Below are 27,379 nucleotides of genomic sequence, written 5' to 3'. Positions count from 1 at the left end.
GAGCAAGATTTTAATCGCTTGAGGTATTGTTACAAACAGTAGCATGTTTTAAAAAGAGGGGAAAATACATGCTCTAAATTCAGTCTGCAATCTCAAGTAACCTATTACAGCACCACAGGGTAGTTGCTAACGTTTGAGATTCATAGTAAGGGTCATTCAGAGAGCATGTCCTTGACAAGTTAAGGCCAGGATCATAAGAATACAGAAGTGGGATGTTATAAGGCTCAAGATCTAAAACTTCCCATTAATGAAAAACATTCAATAATAGCAGAAAGTATTCTGCTTCTCCATATCATCTGCATATATGTTGTTTAAATCACAAAAGGCAACCGGGGTTGTAGGAGTGGAAAATTCACAACTTTTAACACCTCTGAGGTGGTAAAAAATGTTGAAAACAAAATTTGAAGAACTAACCTGTTTGAAGGTTAAACATGGCAAACCAGTTCTACAGTCAATATTGATTCTCGTGCATTGAAAGACTTGAATATTGGTAGAAGAGTGAGGCCCTAAATGGATTCCTAAAGAAGGGGCTGAAATATTTTTGAGCCCAGGTTCAATGTCTTCTATAAAATAACAAAACTACAGAATGCCTGTGTGTGAATATGGGCCGTAGACAGACATGCTGGAACCTCCTTCTCTTTTTACGTGGTTATAACTTGAAAAATGCTATTTCACTGCACATTGCTGGCGTGTTCCTAAAGATTACCTACTGGTTATGCTTCGGTCCAAAAGCACTCGAGTGATATCAGCTCTCTCATTTGAAGCTCAATATTAAGGTAGTAATTATGATGCCACATCACATCATTACCCTCCTATGATACCTCTGGTACTTGCTATGTAAGGATTGGGCCATATGCACTTTGTGTACTTGTGTAACTTCTGCCCCCATCACTACAGTGATGGAAATCTATTGGGCCACCCAGTGTCTCACTGCCAGTGTTGGATGGTTCTCTACAGCGTATCTGTGCTTTGACCAGTCCAGCAGAAGTGATAAAGCACCCTGGAAAACAACATTCCATATTTTCATCACCATTGGGTAACTGCTGCTTAGTCCTGGGTGATACGATCTCCTTACACACAACTTGTAAAGCACTTTGGAATCCTTCAAGAATGAAAGATGAACATTTTTTAATGTATTGGCTTGTTGTTTTGCCAGCTGAAAAAAATCAAGGTAACATGAATTTTGCATATGGTAAAAAGAAAAGGAGTACTTGTGGCATCTTAGAGACTAACAAATTTATTTGAGCATAAGCTTTCGTGAGCTGTATACAGCTCACTTCATCGGATGCATTCAGTGGATCCACTCCAATGAAGTGAGCTGTAGCTCACGAAACATGCTCAAATAAATTTGTTAGTCTCTAAGGTGCCACAAGTATTCCTTTTCTTTTTGTGAATACAGACTAACATGGCTGCTACTCTGAAACTTTGCATATGGTATGGGGAAATAAAAGTGGAAGATTAATCCTGATTTTGAAAGAGTCCATTGTGAACTTGTCATCTGCCTTAAGTGTCCATTGTCAGCACATGGTTTAACCCACTTAAGCATGTTGACTGTATGGATGGCTAATCACTACAGCTAAAAAAAATATTTTTGAAAGAGGAGAAAAAAGATTTGTAGTGGATGTTCATGAAGTTGGATACCAGTGTACAATAGTTATAGAAGGGAACTTCAAAGCAGCTTAATGGCTAAAGTGGCTTATTGTACCATTGTTTAAATACTGCTGATATGGAAACAACCATGGGGGGAAGGAAAGACCCTATAGATAATATGTTGCGCTCTGTAGCTGTTACTGCTTTTAATGAAAATTTTCCCCAAGCACCCGCAAAACACTAAAATGTCTCCTCAAATTATCCACACTTCTCAAAGGCTAAAAAACAAATGTTTCTTTCTAGTTGCAAAGACGCTGTTCTCAAAGCCGGAATGTGCTTGGTCTGTCTTGGTTTTTGTAAAACTTCAGATGGGAAAGTGGTGCTAAATTTTTTTGCTTGCTTAAGTGTGCATGCCTGCGAAGTGCACTGAAGCCCACTGCCTATGTCACCGATGCAAAAGAAGCAGGGCCCTGTTGGTGGAGAACAAAGGAGTCATGGGGAAAACCTCCTTCTTTCAGCAGGAATAAATTGTTTTAGCCTGATCACATGGGCTGTGGAACAATAGAAGCAGAGGAAATTAAAAGCTTCAAGTTGGTAAGGAGTTGGTAGTTCATTTGAGGTTGGATTGCAAAACGTGAAATATTAGTCCAGAACTGTTACCCATTTGTCTTCAGTGTTTGGGCTCAGTGTTCTGGAAAGGGACTGAAACTTGCAAGCAATTTCTCTTGTTTTAAAATGAGCTTTTCATAGGAATGCCCTTGTTCCAACAGGATTTAGATTCTTTTTTTTTTTTACATTAAGTTAAAATCAAGACAGGTTCTACTCCTGTTTTGGATAGCAGGTACAGCATTAACTATAGTCGGAGTTGTGGGAGCTTGGCATCTCTCATGATCAGGCACGTTAATATAAGAAACAATACCTAGCCTATAATGAGGCTGAGGTGTCCTGGGCCCTGGAAAAGTACTTCCTACTGTAGGAAGTACATACTCCTAATCTACAGTTGTAGAATACTGAACTCTTCAAGGAAGGAGAAGCTATTGTAAATTGAAGTATTTGTGAAATTAACAGCTCTTCTACAAGCGTTCAGGTTCAGACTTCTCAGTGTAAAGAGTCTGAACAGAAAAACAATTTACTGCTAGCACATATTTTTAAAATACTTCACTGATGATTTTGTCCGTACTCTCCCTGCCGGTTTAAAAATTTGAGTCACGTTTGGTATCACTAATCTAGAAGTTGCAACTCACTTCTTGTTGTGTAATATCTACAGCAATTCAGATTGTGCTATAGCCTACTGTATGCATTCATTCTGTCATACAGTGTGTAAAAATGATTCTTCCATAGCAATGTATCACAACTGAGCAGAGAAGCATGACTAGATGATGTAGTAAAAACTGGGTAATCTCAAAGTAGCAGGTGGAAAAGTTTATCTAAGCTATGTAGATAAATGGGCACCTCTGTTTTGAGAAGATGGAGGCTCATCCATTGAACAAAGGAATGTCTTAAAAGCCCATTTTTTTCATATGCTGCTATTTTTAGACATGAGAATTCCCCAGCTCATATGGTCAGTGCCATTCTAGAGAAAATCTAAATCACTCTGACCCTCCTTTGCTAAGTGACAGCAGCCCTAGTTAAAGAAGTTCCTAATTCTGAAAGAGAGGAGACTGTGTTCCAAATAATCCTTCCATTTCGTATTGTCATGTCTCCCTCTAATTGTGTGTGCCTCAGATTCTATCTGTAGCCAACAAAGATGTATGTCACAGGTTTGAGCAACTGCTGCATTGCTCAACTGAACACCATTTCAGCCTTTCACATAGCTTTTATCTTACCATACAGACCTGAATGACCAGAACTGATACCAGGTTACAGATGACAAATTAATCTCTTTTAGTGCTCCGTAATTTAAGAACTCGTGTTTTTTTTACATTTTAAAATAGTTCAAAAATCATCCTAGCTTTTTAATACATTTAAACATTTACTATTTTCAGGATTTTAACAGTAGGTGTAGTGTTGAAGGACCATTGAACCATAATTTGCTGATCATGGGCCAACTTTTGCCTTCAGTCACATTGCCATTGACTTCATAGCAATTGCATGGGTAGAATTAGACTTGCCCATTAATCAATCCAGAGGAAGGTTGGACAAAAGTCAGTATTAAGATTACAGGGTGGGTCTCAACATCTCAAAATCAGGAAATAGTTACGTGTAGGTATACCTGACATTCTGGAAGGGTACAAAGTTTGTCATCAACTTTAACTCTGCCTTAATAAAGGTTTTGAACAATGACTATGTGAATCTTGTATGTAGGAACCTTTGGCTATGATGCAATACAAATCCTCTGGAGAAAGGGGCCCAAAGTCTCCCAATTTTTTGCCTTTATGGTGTCTTGCAAGTTTGAGAGGAGGTTGATATCCCCCCTCCCCCGAGAAAAATAGGACCATCACAAAATTTCGCAACCACGATGCAGCCTCCAGGCTGTCTTGTTAAGAGATGTTAAAGCTCTAGCATTCATTAGCATAGAAATCCAAAGCATTCCTTAGTGAAATCTTAAGATTAGTACAGGATTTGAAAAACATGCAGTATATTGCGTGTAATAGACTGATACAATAATGCCATGAATTTTTCTTCTAAATCTAGGTATTGTAGTTATGCAGAATGGAGAAGGGAGACGCTGTGCTAATTTCAAGATCAGAGAATAGAATCACTGCACAACTTATCACTTACCATTCCAGCTTTGATGTGGAAAACCAATCATAAACAGTGGTGGTGGGGCAAAGTTGCAAGGCATTGTTTCCCCAGAATCGGCAACAGGTGGCAGTGCAAACAAACAGCACTGGTGGGAAGTGGAACATAGAGGGGGGGAAAAGCCATCCCTTGCATGGAAAGTGGAAATGTAGGATTTACAATGATGCATGAGGGCCACAAAGATCACTTTCAGTTCACCCAACACCAGAAATGGGTTAGTTATCTGAACATCAGGTGTGAAACACCAGAACACCCTGCAACAGGTTCCATTCAGAACTTCAGTCTTCCAAGGTAGATAAACTGAGTTCCATACAGGACTACTGAAGGACTTCATAAACACAGGTCCTATATGCTATGGATGAACACTAGAGATCGCATGACATTCCCTACTTCTTCTGCTGTCACACTTGTGCAGTGTACTGTGGAGTGGTGTTGGACTGGCTGCTTCCCATGATCCCAGGAGTGTCTACACTTCAATGATGTGGTGGTGTTTGTTTGTATATAGTTCCTCAAATGCTTTGGGATTTTTGGGGGATATAAGATTCTGTGTAAATGTAAAATTTTGATTGTTAAAAACATTGTAATACCCATTGCCAGAGTTGTAAAATCACTGAATGTCTTTTAGATTTCCTTTTGACTATTATTTTTACTAGAATTAACAGTAGTGTTGCTTTAGTTAACAAAATAATCACATTCATATCACCTTCCTGGAAAACTTCTATAAGACAACCAAAGAAATCATTATAGTCTCACTGATTCTGTGTGTCTTTTAAAAGCAAAAACAAAAGTTCAGGTGTCCACAGAGTAAAAGAGCCCTGTGTAGAATAAATTATGCTAAAATAAGGGGATGGTAGCGTAGAAGAATGGCACTGTCAATGGCGCTTCAGTGCTCTCTGGGGCCTTTGTTCTGGCGTGTGTCTGGTTGTTGCTCAGGACCTCTGGGATAATTGTGAGCTGCAGCATGCTATGTTCTGGCTTTGAGGGAGGGGAAATGAGTATATAACTTAAAATTTCCACATCTGTTTTTAGTTGTACCAGTTGGATTTCATGGCTATAGTAGCAACCTTCAGAGAGATCAGGAGCGTAAAACTGTCCATTTGGATGAGTATTTAAAAAATATCAGTTACATTGATTGTTTTAAGTGCTTGTTTCTAAGGTGAATAATACACCAAAAATACAGAAGCACTTTGTTTGTAGAACTTAAAGATCAAATAATGAATGGCAGCAACTTGAGGTCAGATTTTCCATCTATGGAGTGGTCACTAGCAATTCTTGGTTGTTGAGCACAACCTCTTAGGGACCCTTGCACAAGTCCGTGGGTACTTTGGATTGAATGTTCTGTATGTTTCATATCTTTGGTCCTTGAGATTAGTGCTGGTTAATTAAATACTGTTTCCAGTTTGGACTACTGCACATTATTTTGTGGGCCCCCTCTACTTCCACCTCTTTACACCCCAACAAGCCAAGTTGCTTTCATTGCGTTTTTCCATTAGCACATTCTGATGATTTAGTGAGTTGATAATTAACTGAAGGTTCATGCTTCAACAGACAGGCCCATTCCTCATCTTCTGACTTTGTGAACTAGATTCAAGCAGAATATGTAAACTTGGGGCCCCTGTTCTTGCATCTATTTTGGGTGCACATAGAATGTCCACTAAGAGGACAACCCTGGCTATTCTGTTAAAGGTGGTATTCTGTTAACAACCAAACTGCTGTGTAAATCTTGAAATGATGATGTTGTCTTAGAGGGTTAGTGAGAAGGCTATGTTCGATGCACAATTTGAGAAGAATCTCTCTATTGTCTAGTTTGACAGTAGGAAATGAAATCGAGTGTCTCATGTTTGTTCCTCTAAGGAAAACCACAGTCAAAGGATTTTCAACCCATAATAGAAGACAGACTTAAATTGTATAACAAATTGCAGTAATCCCTCCTTTCCATAAGAGGGAGTAAGATGTGGTTATACTATGCCATTTGGCATCTGCTACAGTCTATAAAGAAGAGATTATATATAGCGCATTATGCAGTTCTATTTTCATCATGAACAAAAAAAAAATTTTTTTTAAAGACTTGGTTCTAGAGTCTTGTTCTTCGAGTGAAACTAAAGAACTGCTGGTTTCAGTTTCTAGGCTCACAAACAACAGAAGGGAAGGAAAGTTAAGACCTAATCATTCAAGACTATTTTAAAAACACTAAATGTTGATTAAATCACTTCTTTAGTGCTCAGTTTACATCTTGACAAGATTTATAGACATATACAGCCCTTGCATCTGAAAATCTGAGAACTGTAATGTTTTTAGAAGTTTTGTATGGTTTTATGATTTAAATTTCAACTCTACTCCAGGAAACTTTTTACTACTTGAGCCCAATGCTGAAGAATTTACTTCAGTGTGATCCTCTACATACTTGAATCTGTCAGTTTGGAACCCAATTCTTGAAAAAAAATGTAGTCCTTGTTTCTCACTGGATTAGCACTCTCTCATTTGATGGCAAAATGGACCAGCTTCTCTATTTAGGAGGTGATGGGGAAACAGAGGTCTCTTGCTCTGTTAAATTTAGAGTTCATTCTGTGCAGGTCTTCATTTTTGAAGCCCTCTGGAATGAAGGTTACTGTAAGGATTGGTGACTTTTTTTTAAATCTGAGGATTGTGTGACATCCATGGCAACAGATTTTCATTCCAGTATTCTTTCAACAATATCATGTCTCTTGAGAGAGAATATAAGACGCTTTTCCCAGGTTTTCTTCAGAGGTTAAGCACCCCCTTTCTCTCCCATTGAAACAAATGAGCTAAAATGTGTAGGAACAATGGGCTCCATTTCCAAACGTGCTTGCTATTCACTGACTTAAGAAATGAGTAACTGAACATTTTTACAAAAAGAAAAGGAGTACTTGTGGCACCTTAGAGACTAACCAATTTATTTGAGCATGAGCTTTCGTGAGCTACAGCTCACTTCATCAGATGTTTACCGTGGAAACTGCAGCAGACTTTATATACACACAGAAATCATGAAACAATACCTCCTCCCACCCCACTGTCCTGCTGGTAATAGCTTATCTAAAGTGATCAGCAGGTGGGCCATTTCCAGCACAAATCCAGGTTTTCTCACCCTCCACCCCCCCACAGTGCTCACTTTATATTTTTATCAATAGTTGCACTGTAAAAATAAAAAATAGTATTTTTCAATTCACTTAATACAAGTACTGTAATGCAATCTCTTTAACATGAAAGTTGAACTTACAAATGTAGAATTATGTACAAAAAAGCCCTACATTAAAAATAAGTGTAAAACTTTAGCGCCTGCAAGTCCACTCAGTCCTACTTCTTGTTCAGCCAATCGCTAAGAGAAACAAGTTTGTTTACATTTACAGGAGATAATGCTGCCCACTTCTTGTTTGCAATCTCACCTGAAAGTGAGAACAGGCTTTTGCATGGCACTGTTGTAGCTGGCGTTGCAAGATATTTACATGCCAGATGCGCTAAAGATTCATATGTCCCTTCGTGCTTTAACCTAGAGGACATGCTTCCATGCTGATGATGGGTTCTGCCTGATAACAGTCCAAAGCAGTGCAGACCAACGCATGTCTATTTACATTATCTGAGTCAGATTCCTCCAGCAGAAGGTTGATTTTCTGTTTTGGTGGTTCGGGTTCTGTAGTTTCCGCATCAGAGTTTTGTTCTTTTAAGACTTCTGAAAGCATGTACCACACCCCATCTCGATCAGATTTTGGAAGGCACTTCAGATTCTTAAGTCTTGGGTCGAGTGCAATAGCGTAGCCAGGGAGGGAGTGGTTGCTCCCCCTCTGAGCACAAGTGGCGCCTTTTTAATTTATAGGCGCTTTTTAAAATTTTTATTCACCCGGCGGCGCGCCAGCTCCTCGGCGGCATTTCGGCAGCGGGGGCCTTCAGTGCCGCTGAGGACCCGGAGCGCCTCCCGGTGAGTACAAGCAGGTGGCATCTTTTTTTATGTCCGCTTCCCCTGTTCGCTCCACCTAGCTACGCCACTGGTCAAGTGCTGTGGCTATCCTTAGAAATCTTACATTGGTACCTTCTTTGCCTTTCGTCAAATCTGCAGTGAAAGTGTTCTTAAAATGAACATCATGCTGGGTCATCATCCGAGACTGCTATAACATGAAATATATGGCAGAATGCAGGTAGAACAGAGCAGGAGACATACAATTCTCCCCCCAAGGAGTTCAGTCACATCTAATTAATGCATTTTTTTAACGAGCTCTTGTCAGCATGGAAGCATGTCCGCTGGAATGGTGGCCAAAGCCTGAAGGAGCAAATGAATGTTTAGCATATGTGGCACGTAAATACCTTGCAATGCCGGCTACAAAAGTGCTATGCAAATGTCTGTCCTCACTTTCAGGTGACGTAAATAAGAAGCAGCATTATCTCTCATAAATGTAAACAAACTTGTTTCTCTTAGCAATTGGCTGAACAAGAAACAGGACTGAGTGGACTTGAAGCTCTAAAGTTTTACTTTACTTTGTTTTTGAGTGCAGTTATGTAACAAAAAAATCTACATTTGTGAGTTGCGCTCTCACAATAAAGAGATTGCACTGTGGTACTTGTATAAGGTGAATTGAAAAATATTTCTTTATCATTTTTAAAGTACAAATATTTGTAATAAAAATATTAAGTGAGTACAGCACACTTTGTATTCTGTGTTTTAATTGAAATCAGTATATTTGAAAATGTAGAAAAACATCCAAAACATTAAGTCATTTCAATTGGTATTCTATTGTTTAACTGTGCGATTAAAACTGCAATTAATCGACAGTCCTAGTTTTAATTAAGAGTCTCTTCTTTCCCCACCTTCCCCCTTTGAAATGATCATATGTGCACTCTATGCAAGGGGCTTTTCAAAGGGGTGTGTCCTTTTGGAATCTAGTGTAAGCATCAATAATACATGTCAAAACTGGAGCTGTGCAGTTTTTATTCAAACTGGGCACATCACAGGTATCTTAACTGAGGTTTGACTGTGTGCAGCACCAACACCTGCCTTGGAACTTGACTAGAGCAGACTATGAATTATTAAAAACTATGATTCAGTCAAACAGGAGGAAAATGGAATGCTGCTTTCTTTGGTGTCAGAATTTTTAACCTAGTTTTTTTCATTGTTGAGATACCAATTATATCTTGTTTTCTTCCTTTATGAAACTAGTTCAGACGAGGCTGATATTTTAGTCCTGTTCAGATCTATTTAGATTTTTTAAGGGGGGGGGAACCCTTTTGTAAGTTTTTTTTCTTTAAAAACTAAAGAGAAAATATTCCTTACATGTTCACTGTTCTAATTGTATTCAGATTCTTATACTGTGCTGATGCATTAAGCAACATGACTAGCATCTATCCCCTCTGTTCTTTACAGGAATATGCATCTAGAGGAAAAGACAGACTGCATGGCTCAATAAATTGTTAATAGGATAATATCTTTTACCTCGTTCAAATCCTGCCCAGGTCAGTAGTGACCGAAAGACCACTACTATCTGATATTTGCTTAGTGGCTTAAGTGAAAGGAATGTGGAAAAGTGTCCACAGAGCAACATATCTGCCCAACACATTAAACAGAACTATGTTTACAGATTTCAGAGTAACAGCCGTGTTAGTCTGTATTCGCAAAAAGAAAAGGAGTACTTGTGGCACCTTAGAAACTAATTTATTTGAGCATAAGCTTTTGTGAGCTACAGCTCACTTCATCGTATGAAATAGAAAATAGTGTGTTTGTGTGACATGCTTAAATTTCTGTACATATGGTATTTTTGTACAGATATTTGAAAGTCTTTTTTCATTAATCTTACTTTCAGAAATCTTAATTTCATTAAGGACCTCTGCTGGATATTCTTAATAATCAGAAGCATTTTAGTACAGCGGTGAAGAAACCACAGCTAACGAGGCCAGGGACGTCAGATATTAGACGTTACATCCAGCACTGAAATTGGCTACAGTTACAAAGCACTCATTTTAGAGCTCAGGAAAATGTAAATGATCCTCGTGGTCTCTTCTCTCACATAACTGCTGTGTGAACTGTGTGGTTAAGGGAAGGTTCTGCTTACAGTTGTGATTTTAAGTAGAGTTGCTGCCAAACTGCTGAGGTGATAAGGCTGACTTCTGTGTAACTGAATACACTCTTAAAAACAAAACATTCCACACACGATTATGCACAATCTTTTATTTGTAAATGGAGGCCAAGGGACTTAAGGATTGTAAATCTGATCTTCTCAAAATCAAATACTAACTTCACTTCATTCTCAGACTATGCTTGGGAGCAGATCGTTTTGAGAGTTGTAAAGAAGTTCTATATTAAGGTATGAGCAAGGCTTGGCTATAACAAATCCTTGTAGGCGTTGTGCATGCTGCTGCTGAAATCACACTGAGCCAGTGGTCCCCAAACTGTGGGATGCATCCCACTAGGGGTGTGTGGAGAAATGTCTGTTGGGGGGGGCACAGCAGTCCACACAGTAGGGCAGGGAGGGAGCAACACTCAGTCCCATTCTGCGTCCAGCTCTGCTTTGGCCCAGCCCCAGCCCAGCTCGGACCCTGGCCACAGCCTTGCTCCCAGCCCCAGCTGTGGTTCCCAGGAGTGACGTCGACAGGTTCCATTCCATAAGGAGGTACACAACGGAAAAAGTTTGGGGACCACTGCACTGAGCAAACAACACAGTTTATTAGCACAACTTCCCTGACCAACATTGACAGGGATTTCTTGCGGGGGTCAGTATTTACTACTACTGTTCATTTTGATTTATGTATTGTCCAAAACATACTCCGAGCTTTCCAAGCAAAGGGAAGACAAGTCCCTGCCTGGAAATGAACACAGTCTAAATCATGGCTTCCAAATTTAGAAAACCTTGCTCAGTGACATGCACTAAAAAAGAGAACCTCATTTTGGGGAACTCTGCTACAATACAACAGTCTTGGGAATGGTTCAAACTCTGGTAGCATAAGTTGGATCAAACCATGCATTAACTTTGGTCCCCAACCATCCTTTAGCCCTCTAAATATTCACAACTATAGCACAAGTCAGGAACCCATAAAAACATGATTCATTCCATCCCATGCTGCAGGATTTGTATTCTTTTAGCCATGTCTAAGGCTACTATGTTCTAGCAGATTTCCCTAGTATAAATTTTCTTTTCTTTTCATTGTAGATTGAAGTTGAAGCATGGTGGTATCTGTTTAAAAAACTGCCAGCTGGTCAAGGAAACTTGTACTAGCCACAGATGTGTCTGAAATATTTGAGAGGAAGCCTTGTTTAATGGTTAAAGCATAAGACTGAGTTCAGAGACTTGGGTTGCATTCCCAGCTCTGACATAGTATCTCTGTGACCTTGTGCTTCATTTTTCCCCTCTGCAAATAACACTTACCTTATATGGGTATTAAAAGGTTTAATTTAACAACATAAAAAATTGTAAAAATGCTTTGAGATCTTTGGACTGAAGATGCTATCAAATTGCAAAGTATTATTAACCATGATATAGACAGAGTCTTGGCTTTGTATTCATGGCATTTCAGATAACTGGTATTTCGAAGGAAAAATAATAATAATTCAAGGGTTTTGTCAAATTATTTGTCCAGGTACACTTTGGCTGTTAAATTCTCCGGTGTGGTGTTTTTTGTCTGTTTCCTTTACTCCATCCTTTGCAGTGTAACTTAAAAGCAGATCAGCCCTCCTTGAAGGGAGTATTTGTTAAAGGTCTCTCTTGAATAAGTATCTCCTATAATCCACAGATAAACAGGCAGATCCACTTCAGAATTGCTTCTTGAATAAATGCAGTCAATTTAAGCAGCACACTGCTGGCATGAAAAAGAGGCTGCTCAGAGATGCCCTTTGAGTGCCCAGAGGCAGTTCAGTAAAGTTCCTATGTAGAACTTCTTTTTCTTCCTCTGATTTTTTTTTTCCCCTGAAGGGAAAATAAAGGATGACTTTACACAGTAAAAGATGAGGCCAGTGCACCCAAACAATGATTGCTATACCCAGTATTATTGTTTCAAGGAAAGGTCTGGTAACATTCATATGCCTGATTTTATAACCAGCTGGAGTGGTTTTCCTCTGATCTGTGTATGAGTCTTGCTTAACCTGAAGACTCACTGTGATCTGACCTGAAATATCCCATAAAAAACATTTTGGCCGGGGGGGGGTGATTGAGAGGTGGGGGATTCAGCGGAATAATGGGGTCAAAATCAAATAGCTCTTAAATCAAACCAAGTGCATTATTTTTTGTCATTCTTGTTTTATTGCTTCTGGGGCATAGGTAACAGATCTTTTCCAGGGAGAATTAGAATTTCTTATCTTTTCTATACATCAGTCTTCTGGTTCTTCAATATGACTCCCAAACCTTTTACTTTTTGTCAGTGAACTATTGATAAAATATTAATGAATGTATGTTATGCCGCCTCTCCTTCCCTTCGAAGATCTCTATGTCTCTGTCCCTGCCCACACCCCTGCTTTCATATTTCACCCAACTTTCCTTACCACTCCTCTCATCTGTCAACTCTGGATCTTGTTCCATATTATCCCACGTGCTTGGAACAGCATTCAACCCAACACAAAGCAAGCTTCCTTCCATCTCCTCACTTCAAAATTTCCTAAAAACCCACCTACAAATATTCTCTGAAACATTCAAGTTCTAATGGCCATACTCCATTTTGTGTTGAGTCTTGCTCTGCATAGCTTTGATTAAAACCTTGAGATGGCAAATCCTTTTGGGGTAGGGACTTTTTATGTGTTATGGTGTACCATGTACGCTTAGGTGATAGGAATCGTCAATACCATTTCAAAACCTTTAAAAATACCTTGATCACAATCTAATGCAGTGGTCACAATTGAAAATAATGTGGCTCTGTGAAAATTACCCCATTTGTTCTGTGCTCTGGGATACTAAAATGCATGTTGTCTCAAACCATGGAGAAGATTAAGCATGAAATACCCTGCATGTAATGTGCAAAACTACTGTACAGTTGGTTAAGTTTGAAGAAACGGCTGTCACTGTTACAAATACAATAGGTGTTAAAAATCTTACCACCTTACAACGGCTATCTACTGAGTAGGTCTGCTCAGCACCCTGCATAAAGTCCTTAGTTTGCATAGAACCAGTCGTCGTCTGCTTGCAGACATTAGTGAATAACTTTTCTTTAAAAATGAAGCTTATTTGTGTTTGATTTAAAAATGTTGTTGGTTGATAATATTGAATAACCTGAAAGAGCTGAAATGAAGAGTATGAGAGCTTAACCTCTCACGCTGGTAGAAATTGGAGCAATATTAAGAGTTCCCAACCTAATTAGTGTTGTCTAAAGATGGTGCAAAATAGTGTAAAAGTGCAAAAGCAATTGCATATTGTTTTTAATAGCTGTAGTTTGTAATCAGACACACACACTGACCCAAATCTTACACACTGCTGAAGAAGCTATTAGCAGGTGGAGATATTGTTAGTCAGTTTTCCCAACACAGAATATTTTTATGGAGCAGTGATAAAGGGTCAAAACCAGGATGTTTAACTTCTTCCCTAATCAGAAAAACGACAACTGTTACTGTTTATATATTGAAAGAGAGAGACCATGTTTACAGTGACCTCTTATCTACCTATGAATAAACTGCAGATAAAATTACATTGTGAACTGTGTTTGAACTCCAGCTGTCAATGCAAGTCCCTTATTTGATTTTTCTAAATAAAAATCTGCTATAGTTTGCAGTAGAGGGTCTGACTATGGCTTAATAGGCTAAAATAGAAGGGGTATCGTTTTTCAGAACGTTTGTCGTTTAAATTGCTTTTTGGTTATGCTTTTCTTTAAGTGAGTTTAGAATACACTCAGCGGAAGAATATCCGCTTCCTAGCCCAGGAATTATGTTGATGAATATGTCTTGAGGTTTCTTGGGGAGATCCTGATTCCCCCTGTATAAGTTCTTGAGATTTGTTGCTCTATCTTCGGTAAATAGCTATGTCTCATGTACAATCCCAAGTATTGTAGTGATATGTAAAGTTATTCATTCAACTTGTTGAAGGAGGACGGTAAGAGAAATTTCTGTGATATTTAGGAAATAATTAGGCTTTTCAAATTTTAGATCACCATTAATTGAAAGTCAATAGATAAAGAGAAGAATTGGGACCGAGGACAGTTGTGGAGATCTCACAAAGTGCCTTTCTAAATAGGCCTGGACGCAAGCATTTTGCCAGCTAATTAAAATTCTAGACTACACCATATTTCTTGTATATTATTTACAGGGCCATGGTGGGCATGATATTTCACAGGTGTACAGGAAGACAAGGCTCCTGAAGATCTTAAAATATTAGACATATCCATTAACACAATTGGTGCCTGAAGTAGGGAGAAGAGACAACAGTAACTAATGAGAAAAGAATACAGCAGATCATACACAGGATGTTTCCTTTCATTTCTGTACATCTGAAACCTTGTTACTAAGGGCGTGTCTACACTGGCACTTTACAGCGCTGCAACGTTCTCGCTTAGGGGTGTGAAAAAACACACCCGTGAGCGCAGCACGTTTCAGCACTGTAAAGCGCCAGTATAGACAGTGCACCAGCGCTAGGAGCCGCGCCCCTCGTGGAGGTGGGTTTTTTAGAGTGCTTGGAGAGCTCTCTCCCATTGCTCTGCCGTGACTACACAAGCCACGTTAAAGCACTGCCGTGGCAGAGCTTTAACATTGCCAGTGTAGACTAGCCCTTAGATTAAAGGAGAAGATCTGCTTATGTACGTGAAAGAGTACTTCGTAGTGCCAGAGTGGTACTGGATAGAGAAGGCTCAGTAATAGGAAAATGGGGCTTTTTCTATGAATTTGTCATCTGTAGGCTTTCACACCATTTACTCGTTTCTTAAACTTTTGCGAGAATATTTTTGCCCCAGTACTTTCTAAATAAAAATGCCTTAAATAGTTCAGGTCCTAAACTTAGGAATTGTTACACTGGGTCACACCAGTGGTGTCTTTTAGGTCTACAGGAGGCAAACACTTGATGTTTATACAGTTTAAATGCCTGTTTAATTCCTTTGTGGCCTCACAGAATGGAACAGACTTCAAGTGAGGGGTTGGAGCTACTGCCTTAAAAACAGATCTGTGGTTTCTGTGAGAAAACTAGAGAGCAGCTATTGTAAGGAATCAGTTTGGCATTGCACTCCTATAATAATCCTGCTATTACAAGTTGATCGTTTTTACAAATTTTCCTTGTGGTGTTCAGTCCTTTGTGCCTGTTTCAAGATTCCTTTAGCCTGCATGAATTTGCACCTATAAAATAGACTTTTTGACTCCCTAAATTAGCTGTTTGAAACAGCTTTTTGGAACAGGTCCTATTACTAATGCTCCCTGTTTGTCATAGAGGTCATGAAGTCACTGATTCTGTGACTTCCGTGACATCCATGATTTCTGTAGCAGTTGGCACGCCTGGCCCTGAGCAGCTCAGGCAGCCCCTGGGCCAGGCACACCGGCCGCTGCTGGGGCAGTCTCAGGGCCCCCCAGCAGCAGGAGTTTGGGTTGGGGGAGCTCCCTGAAAGGGTGACTGCAACTCCCCTCCCTCAGCTCCTAGCTCCACGTACTATCTCTGCCTGCAGGCACCGCCACTGCAGCGTGAGCAGAATCCTCAAAGCTATTCACACATTAGAAAAAATGTCCTTCAGCTCTGCATCATGAATGAATTGGAGAACTTGTTGTGGAGAGTGCTTTCCATGTTGTAAAGTGTGACTGATGTTGTCCAATTCGACATCATCATTGAAGTCCGAATATCCCCATGTGTCAGCGTCAAGTGAAGGTTCGTACAATTGTTCAAGAGTGTTTTTCTGTCTGCCTTATCTCACTGACTGACTGGCGACATCCCGCCCCGTAAATACGCACAAGGGCATGCCTGACAACGTTCTAGGAGGTTGAAAGAAAATGTAGTTCTCAAAGTCTGGAAGGTTCCACATCATTCTACAAAAGACCAGAACATTCTGGAAGGGGTTAGTGAAAAATGAACCCACATACAGAATACCTGAAACATGTTACTTCAAACATTCCATTGTCCCTTTTGTCACTAACAACAAAATCAGCACCCCAAACCCGGTGCCCCCCAAGCCCAGCACTGCAGTGGGTCGCCTGCCCCTAAATCCGGGCCTGGCTTGGGTGTGAAAAATCCACACCCCATAGCAATGTAGTTATACCAACCGAGCCCCCTGTGTAGGTAGCGCTATGTTGGTTGGAGAGCTTCTGTTGATATAGCTACTGGCTCTTGGACAGGTGGATTAACTACGCTGATGGGAGAGCTCTCTCCTGTCGGCTTAGAGCATCTCCATTAAAGCACTACAGCTGCACAGCTTTATTGGTGCAGCTGTGCTGATGCAGCTTTTTAAGTGTAGACTTGTCTTTCGTCCTCTATCCTCATCTCCCAAAAAATGTGATTGGTTATTCTTCTGAAAGTTACCTTTACTTGCTTGCTTACAATAATGTTTTGGCTTTAATTAATCTTTTTCATTAGGACATTTGCATTCTGGTGTTTTAAGTAGATTAGAGCTGGTTGGTTTTTTTTTATAAAATGGACTGAAACAAAGCTTGCACTGATGTTTCCAGATAGGTTCTTTAGAGTTTTAATACACTTTTAATCAAGATATCTTATTTTTTAAATAAATACATCTCTTGCGGGGAAGAAGAATGCTATTTTAGTTGCTCATTTGGTGTACTTTAGTTTCTTTGCACGAACAGCGTGTTGAAGTCCCTATATGCCTCCTCATATTGCAGCAGTGCAGTTTGATGTATTGGTGAAAGTACAGTTATGGAGGTGGAGTGGATAATGTTCAACATTACTTCATGGTTTTTTAAGTGGAGGAAAAGCTTATGGTGGACAGACTAAGTTTGTAAACCTTCCCCTCCACCCTCCGGCAAGATTGATTGTTTGGTACTGTGTGCTGAATTATCTCTAGTTCAAAAAGCTGTCTCCATTCTTATGGAGCTCAGATCAATTTCTTGCTGACAGCTGTATAGTGCTGGATTACCCAAGATACGATACACCCCTGGAGGGGTGGGAGAGCTTGTCTTTCATTACCAAGTACTGGAGTACTATGCAGGTATTCTAAATGGCCTGATGTGGTAACTCGCGAACAGGATGTTTGGTTTCAGAGTAAAGGAAGCCAAGTTCTGGCTACTGGCACAACTTGGAAAAATTTTGATTGTTTGTTTGTTTTTTGTTGTTGGGGAAACTGGGAGAATCCCTGATTGAAAAGTATATAAAGAAAATAATCTCCTGTCACACACAGATAATACCTTGGTGTAGAAATCAAAGGGAGAACTTGATCCTTAAGCTTTCCTAAAGATGACTTAGCCATGAATACAAAGTACAGCTGATTATGTACTGATTCCTGTGTCATGTCATATGTTATAAAAGTGAACTCACGTTGCAAAAGCTCTTTGAACTATCTCAAGTATGAAACAAGTATTTAGTAAGTTAAATGAATAATTACTTCTTGAAATCAGGCAGCTTATACTACTGGCATTTTTGGTGCGCTGTCCTTTTGCTGAGTGTGGTGCCTTAAACTGCTTGTTCCAAGCTATTGTGCAATTTCTAGATACAGTCTTTGAATTTTCTGTGTCTTGTCACATTTCACCCTGTGGGTATTTTTTCATTCTGTTGTAATAACAGGGGTGGCTCCTGAGAAATAGTACCTCACTTATGCCTAAATTCTTCAGTATCAGATTGTATCAGTTGTGTTTGTCAGGATAATGGTACTAGCCAACCTAAAATGTGACCTTTGCTCCTCTTTACGTTTTGTTGTTTAATTTACATTTTGTTAAAGAGAAATTGTAACTAGTTAGTTTTGCTCTTCAACACTTTAAAGTTACATGCACCCCTTAAACGAATCTTTATTTTCAGTATGTGCTTAGTATTCTGTGTCACTAAAGGTACTCTATATTATCAAATAACTTAAGGGGCACTGTGTGGCATTTGAAATCTCTCATTGCTCCTCTCTTTTCTAATCTGATGTTAAGTGGTATGAAATTTTCAGATCCATAAAATCAGTTTCTTCACAATTAATGATGCTATGTAGCCATTAATTCAGTTCAATCAGTATCATTATTGATAAATGCCCATCTGATGCTTGAGTGAGCGTGGCATTAGAGCCTACATTACATATAGTAGAGTAATTAAAATTCATCCCCAAAGCCAGTAATTTTGAAGCAGTCCCATTAACTTCTCTGACTTTTGCTGGATTATAATGGATTCCCAGCTTCTATTATTCAGTCTTTTTTTTTCTGTTTTTTTCTTCTCCAGCTCAGTAGTTGAATTTTACAAGATGGCTAAAGCTACATCCTTGTGTTGTGATCTCATGGGCAGGATGGGCCTGGGTCAGTAGTTCGATAAGAGACCTTCAAGAAATAGTCTCATTTTTATTCAGTAGGTGGTGCTTCGTTCTGTAAGTGTTGAAAATGCCACAGTATGCTGTCTTCTGCCTTCAGGCACACTCCTACATTGTTGTAAAATGAAAATTTAGGATTGGTTAGTATAACACAATTTTTAATATGCATTCTTCAGCCAGCAACAAACCTGGGACCTTTCTGTGATATTTCTAATCAAACTTTATGCTGTAAACTAGCTCTTGGGTGTTTTCAAAAGTAACACAATTGCTTTTGACAGTGGGCCTCTAAGAACACCCCAGAACAGTTGTTTCTGCATGCCTTTTCCAAAGTTGGGCTATGTATATGCCCTTTGTTGGCTCCTTATTAAATCCTCCTGATTAATTTGTCAACAGAATTCCAACAGTGTCCTACTGAGCAATTTATTTCCTTCTCCTTCACTTCAATGTATTTGGCATCTTCATACAAACTGTTCTGAGTATACCATTCCTCTGCTGTTTTCTTTTGCAGACCTGTGAAACAGCGTGTACATTTTCAGTGTTTTCTGTCTTCGTTGTGCTGGAGTTACCTCTGGGAGAGGCAGCCCTTTGCTGCTAAAACCTCCCTGGGATACCTATTCACCTTACTTTGTCTGTTGCCTTGAGTTTGTAAAATACTACGTGCTTAGTCACCTCCTCACCATTCAAGTCATCTGTCTTTGTTCAGTGAAACGCTGCATAATATTTGTACTATTTGTTATTATGGTAACTCTCAAAGGCTGCATCTGTTCAAGCCTATCCCATCATCTTTACTTTCAGAAGATTTTTATGCAGGAGTGAGCTGTAGTTACTGAAAGTGATGAAATTTCAATGGGAGTTGGACACCTAACTCCCTTAAATTCCTCGGTAATGCTACTTGAATAAAGTAGTTGCAGTAAACAGACTGTGCATCCCTTATGGTTTTTATTGTTGGTGAACCAGAAAATCCTTTACAGATAGCTCTGGTGACCTTACTCAGCCCAGAATTTGGATGTAGCAATGCTGAGAATTTAGCATGATCTAAAGTTCAGTTAGCATCAGTGAGCACTATTTTAAAAAAAAAATAAGCACCATGGTATTTTTCCCCACCAATGTATTTTGAACACTAATCAAGGAAGAGAAGGCCTGTCAAATTCTAAAATCCAATGATTTTCTTTCATACAACTGCATCAACATACTGCATCAGGAAAGTAAAATGGTGAGAGATCAGAAAGACCGCAACCTCCCTCCTCCTCTTCTTTCCTCCCCGCCCCACCCCCCTTCCCTTGGGAACCAGGATGTCTGGCAACCCTGCACCTAGAGGCTGATCACTATAGCTTTCTTTGCAGAGCAATTTGTACTGCTGAAAAGGATTCCACTGGAAAGCTGAGCTGCGATGTGCACTAAATCTTCATTGGTATAGGCTGGTCTTCACTATGAAGTCCCCCGCATTAGCACCACAGCATGACACCCACCATAAAGCTGTTCGCACAGAGGTGAGGAGGAGAAATTCGGGACCAAAGGAAGCTAGAGGGAGAAAATTGAGGGAGGCTGCAATGAAATGCTATTCAATCCAAAACTGCCGAGAGAGAGACATGGTAAGTTGGAGCAGGTTCCCCGAACACTTGAAATATCGCATTGAAATAATGCTGACTTGTCTCATTGTATTTATCATTGATTGGTCTACAGTTTCCTCAGACCAGCTTGTATTTCCTGTTCTGCAGTGGGTCTTTTGGACTGGATTTCCAACACTACTTTACATCTAAAGTGGGTTTGACATCTTACCATTGCTAGATTGTGCTTCATTCCTCTGCTGCTAGAATAGGTTAGGTCTCACTCTTGTCAGTGTGGTTTGAAACACTAACCCTAATAAAAATATTTAATTTTTTTAATATAGTACTTGGGAACTAGAAAAAAAAACTATTTAAGAGCAGGATGTAGTACCCCAATAGAGGAAGAATCTGATACTGATATAAAATAGTTATCTTTTAAGAGAATAAAATGGTTCCACTTCTATTTTAGGATTCACCCCTCCATACATCTATCATAGAATGAGAGTGTTTGAGAGGCCTGATGTCAGATTGGCCTGTTGGTAATCAGCAAGAGATCAGTTAAGACTCTAGTCTGGCTCCTCTCCCTCCCTCTTTCCTCCCCGGCTCCTACACTGAGTGACTATAAAAGCTCTTTGCAGCAGGTACTTTGGTACATAGGGGAATAAACATCTCAGGTTATCTGAACTTCTGATTAAAGAACCTGTTTGGCATTGGACTGCAAACTCATGCTGTCAATTCATTGCACAATTTACAGATGAAAGTCCTATCTATGCCTAGTGGTGGAAAAATGCCTTGTATCGGAGATCTGATCTTGTAGAAGCTAGTTTGTGTGGCGCCTCAAATAATTTTTGTTCAGTATGTGATCATTCTATGAATATAACTTTTGCCAGGTTTTGGGCCTGGGTTTGAAAAATATTCCTTAGAGCAAGAAAAAGTTGAATTTCCACTGCAATTATTTTCTCTCATTTACCTGCCAAGTCAGGATTCTGTTTCTCCAGTCATACCATCAGTAGTAACTCCTAAAGCAGAGCAGGGAGTTCAGGTGTTTTAGGCGTCAGTGATGTCAGATGTTTGTTACAAGATTATAAATATGGAACCTTGAACTCAGTTTTTTGGCAAGTTAAACATCTTTTCCATCCACTTTTAGGCCATTGTGACTTCACTTTGGCATATGGGTAAAGTTAGCTAATCATATAAGCCCTTCAACTTGTCCCTCAGAGTCCTGTTCTGAATTGTTAGGTTGATTATCCAGATAAAAGCAAAGTTTCTTCTTGTTCAATAGCAATGTAGCAGAAGAAAAAGTCAGACCTTTAATGGTTGCTGTGTACTGCCTGCTACATCTTGTGCTTCAGCTTCTAATTTTACTGCAACTCTTCCTAGTCTTTGTTCTATGATAGTTTTTCAGTTATTTAAACATACCTTTAATAAAATAAAAGTAATCACATTATTGGTGGCAATCAGCAACAGAAATTAGAGGGGGTTAAGGCAACTTTGTGAAAGTGGAAAAACTAATAACTGAAGTCAAAGGGGCTCTTAGTTTGGTCTGGCAACTATTCTATGCTAACTTTTAAAGGAGCCACCTCAGAATGCAATGAGTCTGGCATAGCTACAAGTACACAAAATCAGGAAAAATGTGTTCCATCTGGATGAAGTCTCCCCACCAAACTGAAAAAGTAGATACATGAGATCTAGATTTCTCTAGAGCAGAGATTTCTATGAATGTACTTTACAGACTGAAGTAGTAGCAAGAGGCATCCTCTCTGGAAGAGTTTGTGTTTGTCATCTTGCCTCTAATATGAATGAGAAGGGAAGTATAATTCCATTATCCACAGTGGTGGGGAGAGTTCACAGAAAGAAAATCTACTGGTCCAAATTGCCATGCATATAATTGCGTTTAGGCCCTGAGCTTAGGGTATTGTATGCTTTGGAAAGGTGGGTCGATAACTTTTTTTAAGTGTGGTTATACTTCTGAAAATCTTTCTTAAAATGATATCATGGAGTTCCATTTTTTTTCCCCTTAGTGACTTCGAGATCAAATTTGGCAGTTTATAAGTGAAAATGTTTTTCTAAGCATTGGCCTGAAACCTGGGATCTAAAAGTCAAGCTGGATTTTTGATGGCGCACACATTGCCAGCTAAGTTCCCTCTAAGCTGTGCTGCCACGCGGCAGGCTATCAAGGGCTGCACAGGCGGGGAGAGGCACCTCTTGCTCCAGGCTGCTGTGGCAAGAGAGAGCTGGGGGAAGTCATCTCTGCCTGCTGCAGCCCCCGGAAAGGCCTGCACCCCAAACCCCTCATCCCCAGCCCCATCCCAGAGCCAGCACCCCCAGCCAGAGCCCTCACCCCCCACTCCAACCTTCTGCCTGAGCCCCCTCCTGCACCCCAGAGCCCTCACCCAACCCTGAGCCCCCTCCCACACTCCAAACCCTTCAGCCCCACCCCCGCCACACATCACCTCCATATCGGTGCACATGACAAAATTCATTCCACACATGGATGTAAAAAATTAGAGGGAACATTGATTACCAGTAATTCTGAAGTTGGAATTTACATGATTATATGTGAACTAGAATAGAATCCAGCTCCCTCATAGCTGCTCTGACTTTGCAGCGCTATCAGGAGTGAAAACCTGTATGAGTCATAAAGCTATGCCTCAAAATACCCACAGGAAGCAGATCTATTGATCTTTACTACATGGGTACTTTGCTGATCATACTGGCACTTTAAATATTAATTCCTTCCATACATTTTCCATCACTTCACACTGAACAGTTTCAATACAGGAGAAGCTTAAAGATGTTTAGTAATTCTCACATTCTGGTTAGCAGCATAAGCTAATAATGAATGGAACTCAAATGAGCTGGTGACCTTTTTTTAACTAGCCTGTGTGTATCTTTCTCACAGTAGTACTGAGGTCATTGTAGCTCCATGAATTTCCTTTTGATTATTTTAAGTAATTTGTTATAGTAACACAGGAGGTTACAGGGAGGCCCACTATAGTGAAGGGCGAGGTTGAGTGCGAAATCTGTTTGTGTTTTTTTTAATTCCTCATCCTCTCTGTCCTTCACAAGTGAAGTGTAAAAGTGAAGTTATGAACACTGGAAGGGAGGGGAATGGGAACAAAGAAAAATACATTGTTCTTGGATATAGGTCAAATGGAGCTGCATATAATAGTACATAGCTGTTTATCTTAGATGCTGAAATAAAAAAAGTAAGGTGGTCGTTGCTATAATATTCCTCATGGAGATAGCCTCTGTTTACATACGGGCCTTTTGACGCTTGCCCAAAGAGATGAATAGCCGAGAGAGACTGAAAAGGAAAACTTCACACAGTTCTCAAAAATTCCACCAGTGATACAGAAGAGGGGGCAGGTCTGAGTTATCATAAAAGCATTCAGAGGAACAGCCGTGTTAGTCTGTATTCGCAAAAAGAAAAGGAGTACTTGTGGCACCTTAGAGACTAACCAATTTATTTGAGCATGAGCTTTCGTGAGCCACAGCTCACTTCATCAGATGTGGCTCACGAAAGCTCATGCTCAAATAAATTGGTTAGTCTCTAAGGTGCCACAAGTACTCCTTTTCTTTTTGCATAAAAGCATTATATTTTATGTATTTAACTCATAAGAGGGAAAAAAATCCCACATTGTGTCAAGTACTACTACATTGTCATGCTTTCTAGCCACATATTTCAAGTTACTAAGGATTAACAGTCAAGAATTCTTCTGCTTCCTTTCTGAGCAAACCTGATTTCTAGATTAAACCACAGCTCTGTTCCAAGGGCTAATTAACTGAAGGATTAAATAGCCTGTTGGTAAAGAATGGTGTAGATATCTTGGCAGCCTTGATGATATTTCAGCAAAGGCTTCTTATGCAGTACTTAAAGTGGTATAAACCTTTTCTTCCCATTAATGTCATTACTGAATAATTAGCAACCAATGTTTATATTACATTTATAAAAAGACAAATTAAGCTTTTTTATGCATTATGCAGAGATTTTATGCATTATGCTGGAGAAAAGTGCCTTTCAATTATGTAAGTGGGATCAGTGGATATTTTGATTGAAACTCCATATGCCAATGTAGAAATTAGTTCTATTTTTGACAGCATAAGACAACCCCGGTGGAATTAGGCACCAGACTAACTTTTCAGAGTGCATTTTCATGCACCACTTTTGACTCTCCTGGGTAAGGCTTAAGTGTGTAATTTTTCTTGTATACTCTTAGTTGTTAAAGTTTGATTAAGCTTTTCAACTAATCAAAGGAGCCATTCCCATTAATAGCTATGATGAAAACTCTCAAGTTAAGGAGCAAGTACGTATTTGTAGACATAATATATTCTCTGCTTTGAAAAATCCGGTTTTGAGCCAAAAAGTGTTGTTAAGGAGTTAGAACAGGGCCTGGAAGTCAGGACTTCTGGATGCCATCCTTTAATATGCCACTGACTAGCACTATGACCTTGTGTAAGACTCGCACGGAATTTACCCCTTTGGAAAATAGAATACTTTGGATGGAAATCACCATGTCACTCCACTTACTTTTTTTTTTTTTTTTAAGAGTATGTCTACATAGCAACTGGGAGATGTAATTCCCAGCACAGGAATTCCTCAGTTTGAGCAAATGCCTAAAAATAGTGGTGTGGCCAGGCTGTGGTGGCTTAGGCTGGTCATCCATGTACAATCCTGTCTGACCACCTGGGTAAATACTTGAGCTGCTAGACTGAGCTGCCACCTGTGCCACTGCTATATTTAAGCACTAACTCAAGCAGAACTAGTGCATGTATGTCTGTGTGTGCTGGGAATTACACTTCCCATAGCCTAAGAAGATTTGGTGTCTTTCAGGCATCCACTGTCTAGACTGTGCTACTGAAGATGGCTATTATCTTCCTGGCAAACACTGATGGATAAATTAGTTGTTCAGAGCTACTCTCCATAGCCAGCAGATTCATTTTCGCTTTAGGACTAGGTCTTTTCTCCATTATGAGGTTGCCTTCTCAGACCCATACTTGTGAGGCTGGTCATGCAATCATGGAGCCTTCCTGAGTAGTGCATCCCATGTGAGGTTGTGCGCATGTCCTTCAAGCCTAATATTCCATTTTCCAAAAGTGTAAATATCCTGGCTTCCATAATAGGGTTCAAGAAATCCTCTTGTCTTGCAAAAATGAGTCACTACAGGCCTATAACTTTGCAGCACCTTTGCAAAGGACTTTCTTTCAAAGGTTTTATAACAGGGTTAGGGGAATGTTGAAGCAATATTATGCATAACTTTATTACACTCCCTGTCTCCTGCACTTCAGCTTAATTCTTGGCTGAAGCATAGACAAGGATTGTCTTTTTTTTAGGACTTTCCTGAAACTGTTACACAAAGTTAAACTTCAGGGCTGTTTTACTTATCATGGCTTTACGTATGTGTTGTTAATTCTCAGTAGACTTGAAAGGGACTGCCACATAGTTTCTTAATTTGTGTGTATTTAAGATTTATTTATTATAAGTAGTATAAAGCATTTTAAATAGTATTTGGAAAACTATGGCTAACTTTTAAACAAAAACTGCTAGGCAGTAAGTCTGCTCATGTTCCTTGCATAGATTTCTCCACTTTGTGCATGCATATGCACATACATACACATTCCCCTCTGATCTTACAGAATTATTTCAGTCTTTATAGAGTGACCATAATATATAGTGTCACCTCATCTCTTCACAGCTTGAGAAGAATGGGAGCATCACAATCCTTTTAAACTCTTCAAAACCCTATTGGCAAATAAACAGTCGGGATCTTCACAGCTTGCATCATTCCAGCCCTTGAGTTAATAGTTGACTGGTCCTACATTAGTGGTGAAACGGAAATCGGCAGCCTGTATCCAAAGTAATGACCCACCCAGCCCTCACATCACACATCTCTTGGTCTCGCATCAATCAGCCTCTGAGTTCATAGGGCTGAATATATTTAGAATCTTCCAGCCATCCCTCAAGATGCTCTGAGAAGGGTAACTGGGTGTGTGACCTGTGTGGTGGCTGGCTGACTTCGAAAACTTCCTGTACAGCTTCAGAAACAGCTACTGAGTAGCCTGGCTAGTACTGCCAAACACTAATTTGCTGTGGTGGTATAACCATGTTGGTCCGCAGGATTTTAGAGAGACAAGGTGGGTGAGGCAATATCTTTTATTGGACCAGCTTCTGATGGTGAAAGAGAGAAGCTTTTGAGCTACATGGAGCACTTCTTCAGATATAGTTCTGCATGTGTCTGGGCCCTTCTGAGTTGCCCCATCCTGCTCTCTGTATGTGAGCAGAGACACAGTATTTGAACTAATCCTTGTCTCTGCCCCACTGTTTCTCTCCCTTTCTTTGCGCCAAACAAATCAAGTATTGTAGTACAAAGTCTTGCATGGTTTTCTGTTGTGGTGAGCCAAGAAGAAGAGCTAAAGACTTGGGTGTTCCTTATTCAGGAGATTCTGTTGGCTGAGGGATCCTGATACTCTCTGTGCCCTTGCAGACCAGCTCCATCACCTAAGGCCTCTTCTGGTTCCAAATAAGGATCTTTAAAATACGCACAGCAGCAGACTTCATCCCATCTACTGATCCAGGAGTCATAAACTTGCAGATCATATATTTCTATCAAAGAACATAAGGCTTCAGGTCAGTTTGTTTTCCTGAAGATACAAGAGGGCTATAGATCTGTCAGCAAAGATGACTAAATATAGTCTCATACAGAAATACTCCAGGCTACTAGATCCAGCAGTCGGATCAAATCCTGTCTGGGGGTGTGGTTTGTAGAGAATGGAATTGAGGGATGGTTGCAATGGGTGGATATTTATACCCACGGAATATAGGAATGTTTAGTTTAAGGGATATTCACTTGTCTTCTTGTTGTTCACTATCCCAAAAGCTTCTGTAGCCACCTGCTCAGACTCTAATCTTCTACAGCATACAGCACTAACTTCTGAGAAACAGCTGCATCTTGGGTAAGTCACCTTCTTACCAAGCCGGTCATTAAAACTGAACTGCTCGTGATCTGCAAAGTGGGATGAGAGGAATAGTTACGTTAATTGGGGTGGATAGTTTATTTTGTTAGACCATGGAAACATACCAGTGTAAGCTATACTAACAGCATTTTTAATTTGCTGTAATAGCTGTTTATAACATGTTTTAAATACCCTTTGTTCATACAGAGATA

At 39.8% G+C, this 27,379-nt stretch overlaps 1 protein-coding gene across 7 annotated transcripts in view; it reads left to right on the top strand.

Annotated features, from left to right (window-relative positions):
* The window catches only part of TMCC1 (transmembrane and coiled-coil domain family 1), a 207,871-nt gene that overhangs the window by 102,932 nt on the left and 77,560 nt on the right, over positions 1–27,379 (top strand). The window contains exon 1 of one of the 7 annotated variants that reach the window (XM_048857213.2): positions 20,010–20,258. The exons of the other annotated variants lie outside the window; for them this stretch is intronic. Coding sequence (XP_048713170.2) covers positions 20,097–20,258 — 162 coding nt within the window. The 5' untranslated portion in view covers positions 20,010–20,096. Of the gene's footprint in view, positions 1–20,009; positions 20,259–27,379 lie in introns of those variants that run through there. 7 annotated transcript variants of the gene reach the window in all.

This window comes from Caretta caretta, chromosome 7 (assembly GCF_965140235.1).
Source record: "Caretta caretta isolate rCarCar2 chromosome 7, rCarCar1.hap1, whole genome shotgun sequence".
Taxonomy (NCBI): domain Eukaryota; kingdom Metazoa; phylum Chordata; order Testudines; family Cheloniidae; genus Caretta; species Caretta caretta.
This window is presented reverse-complemented; position numbering and strand designations above follow the sequence as displayed.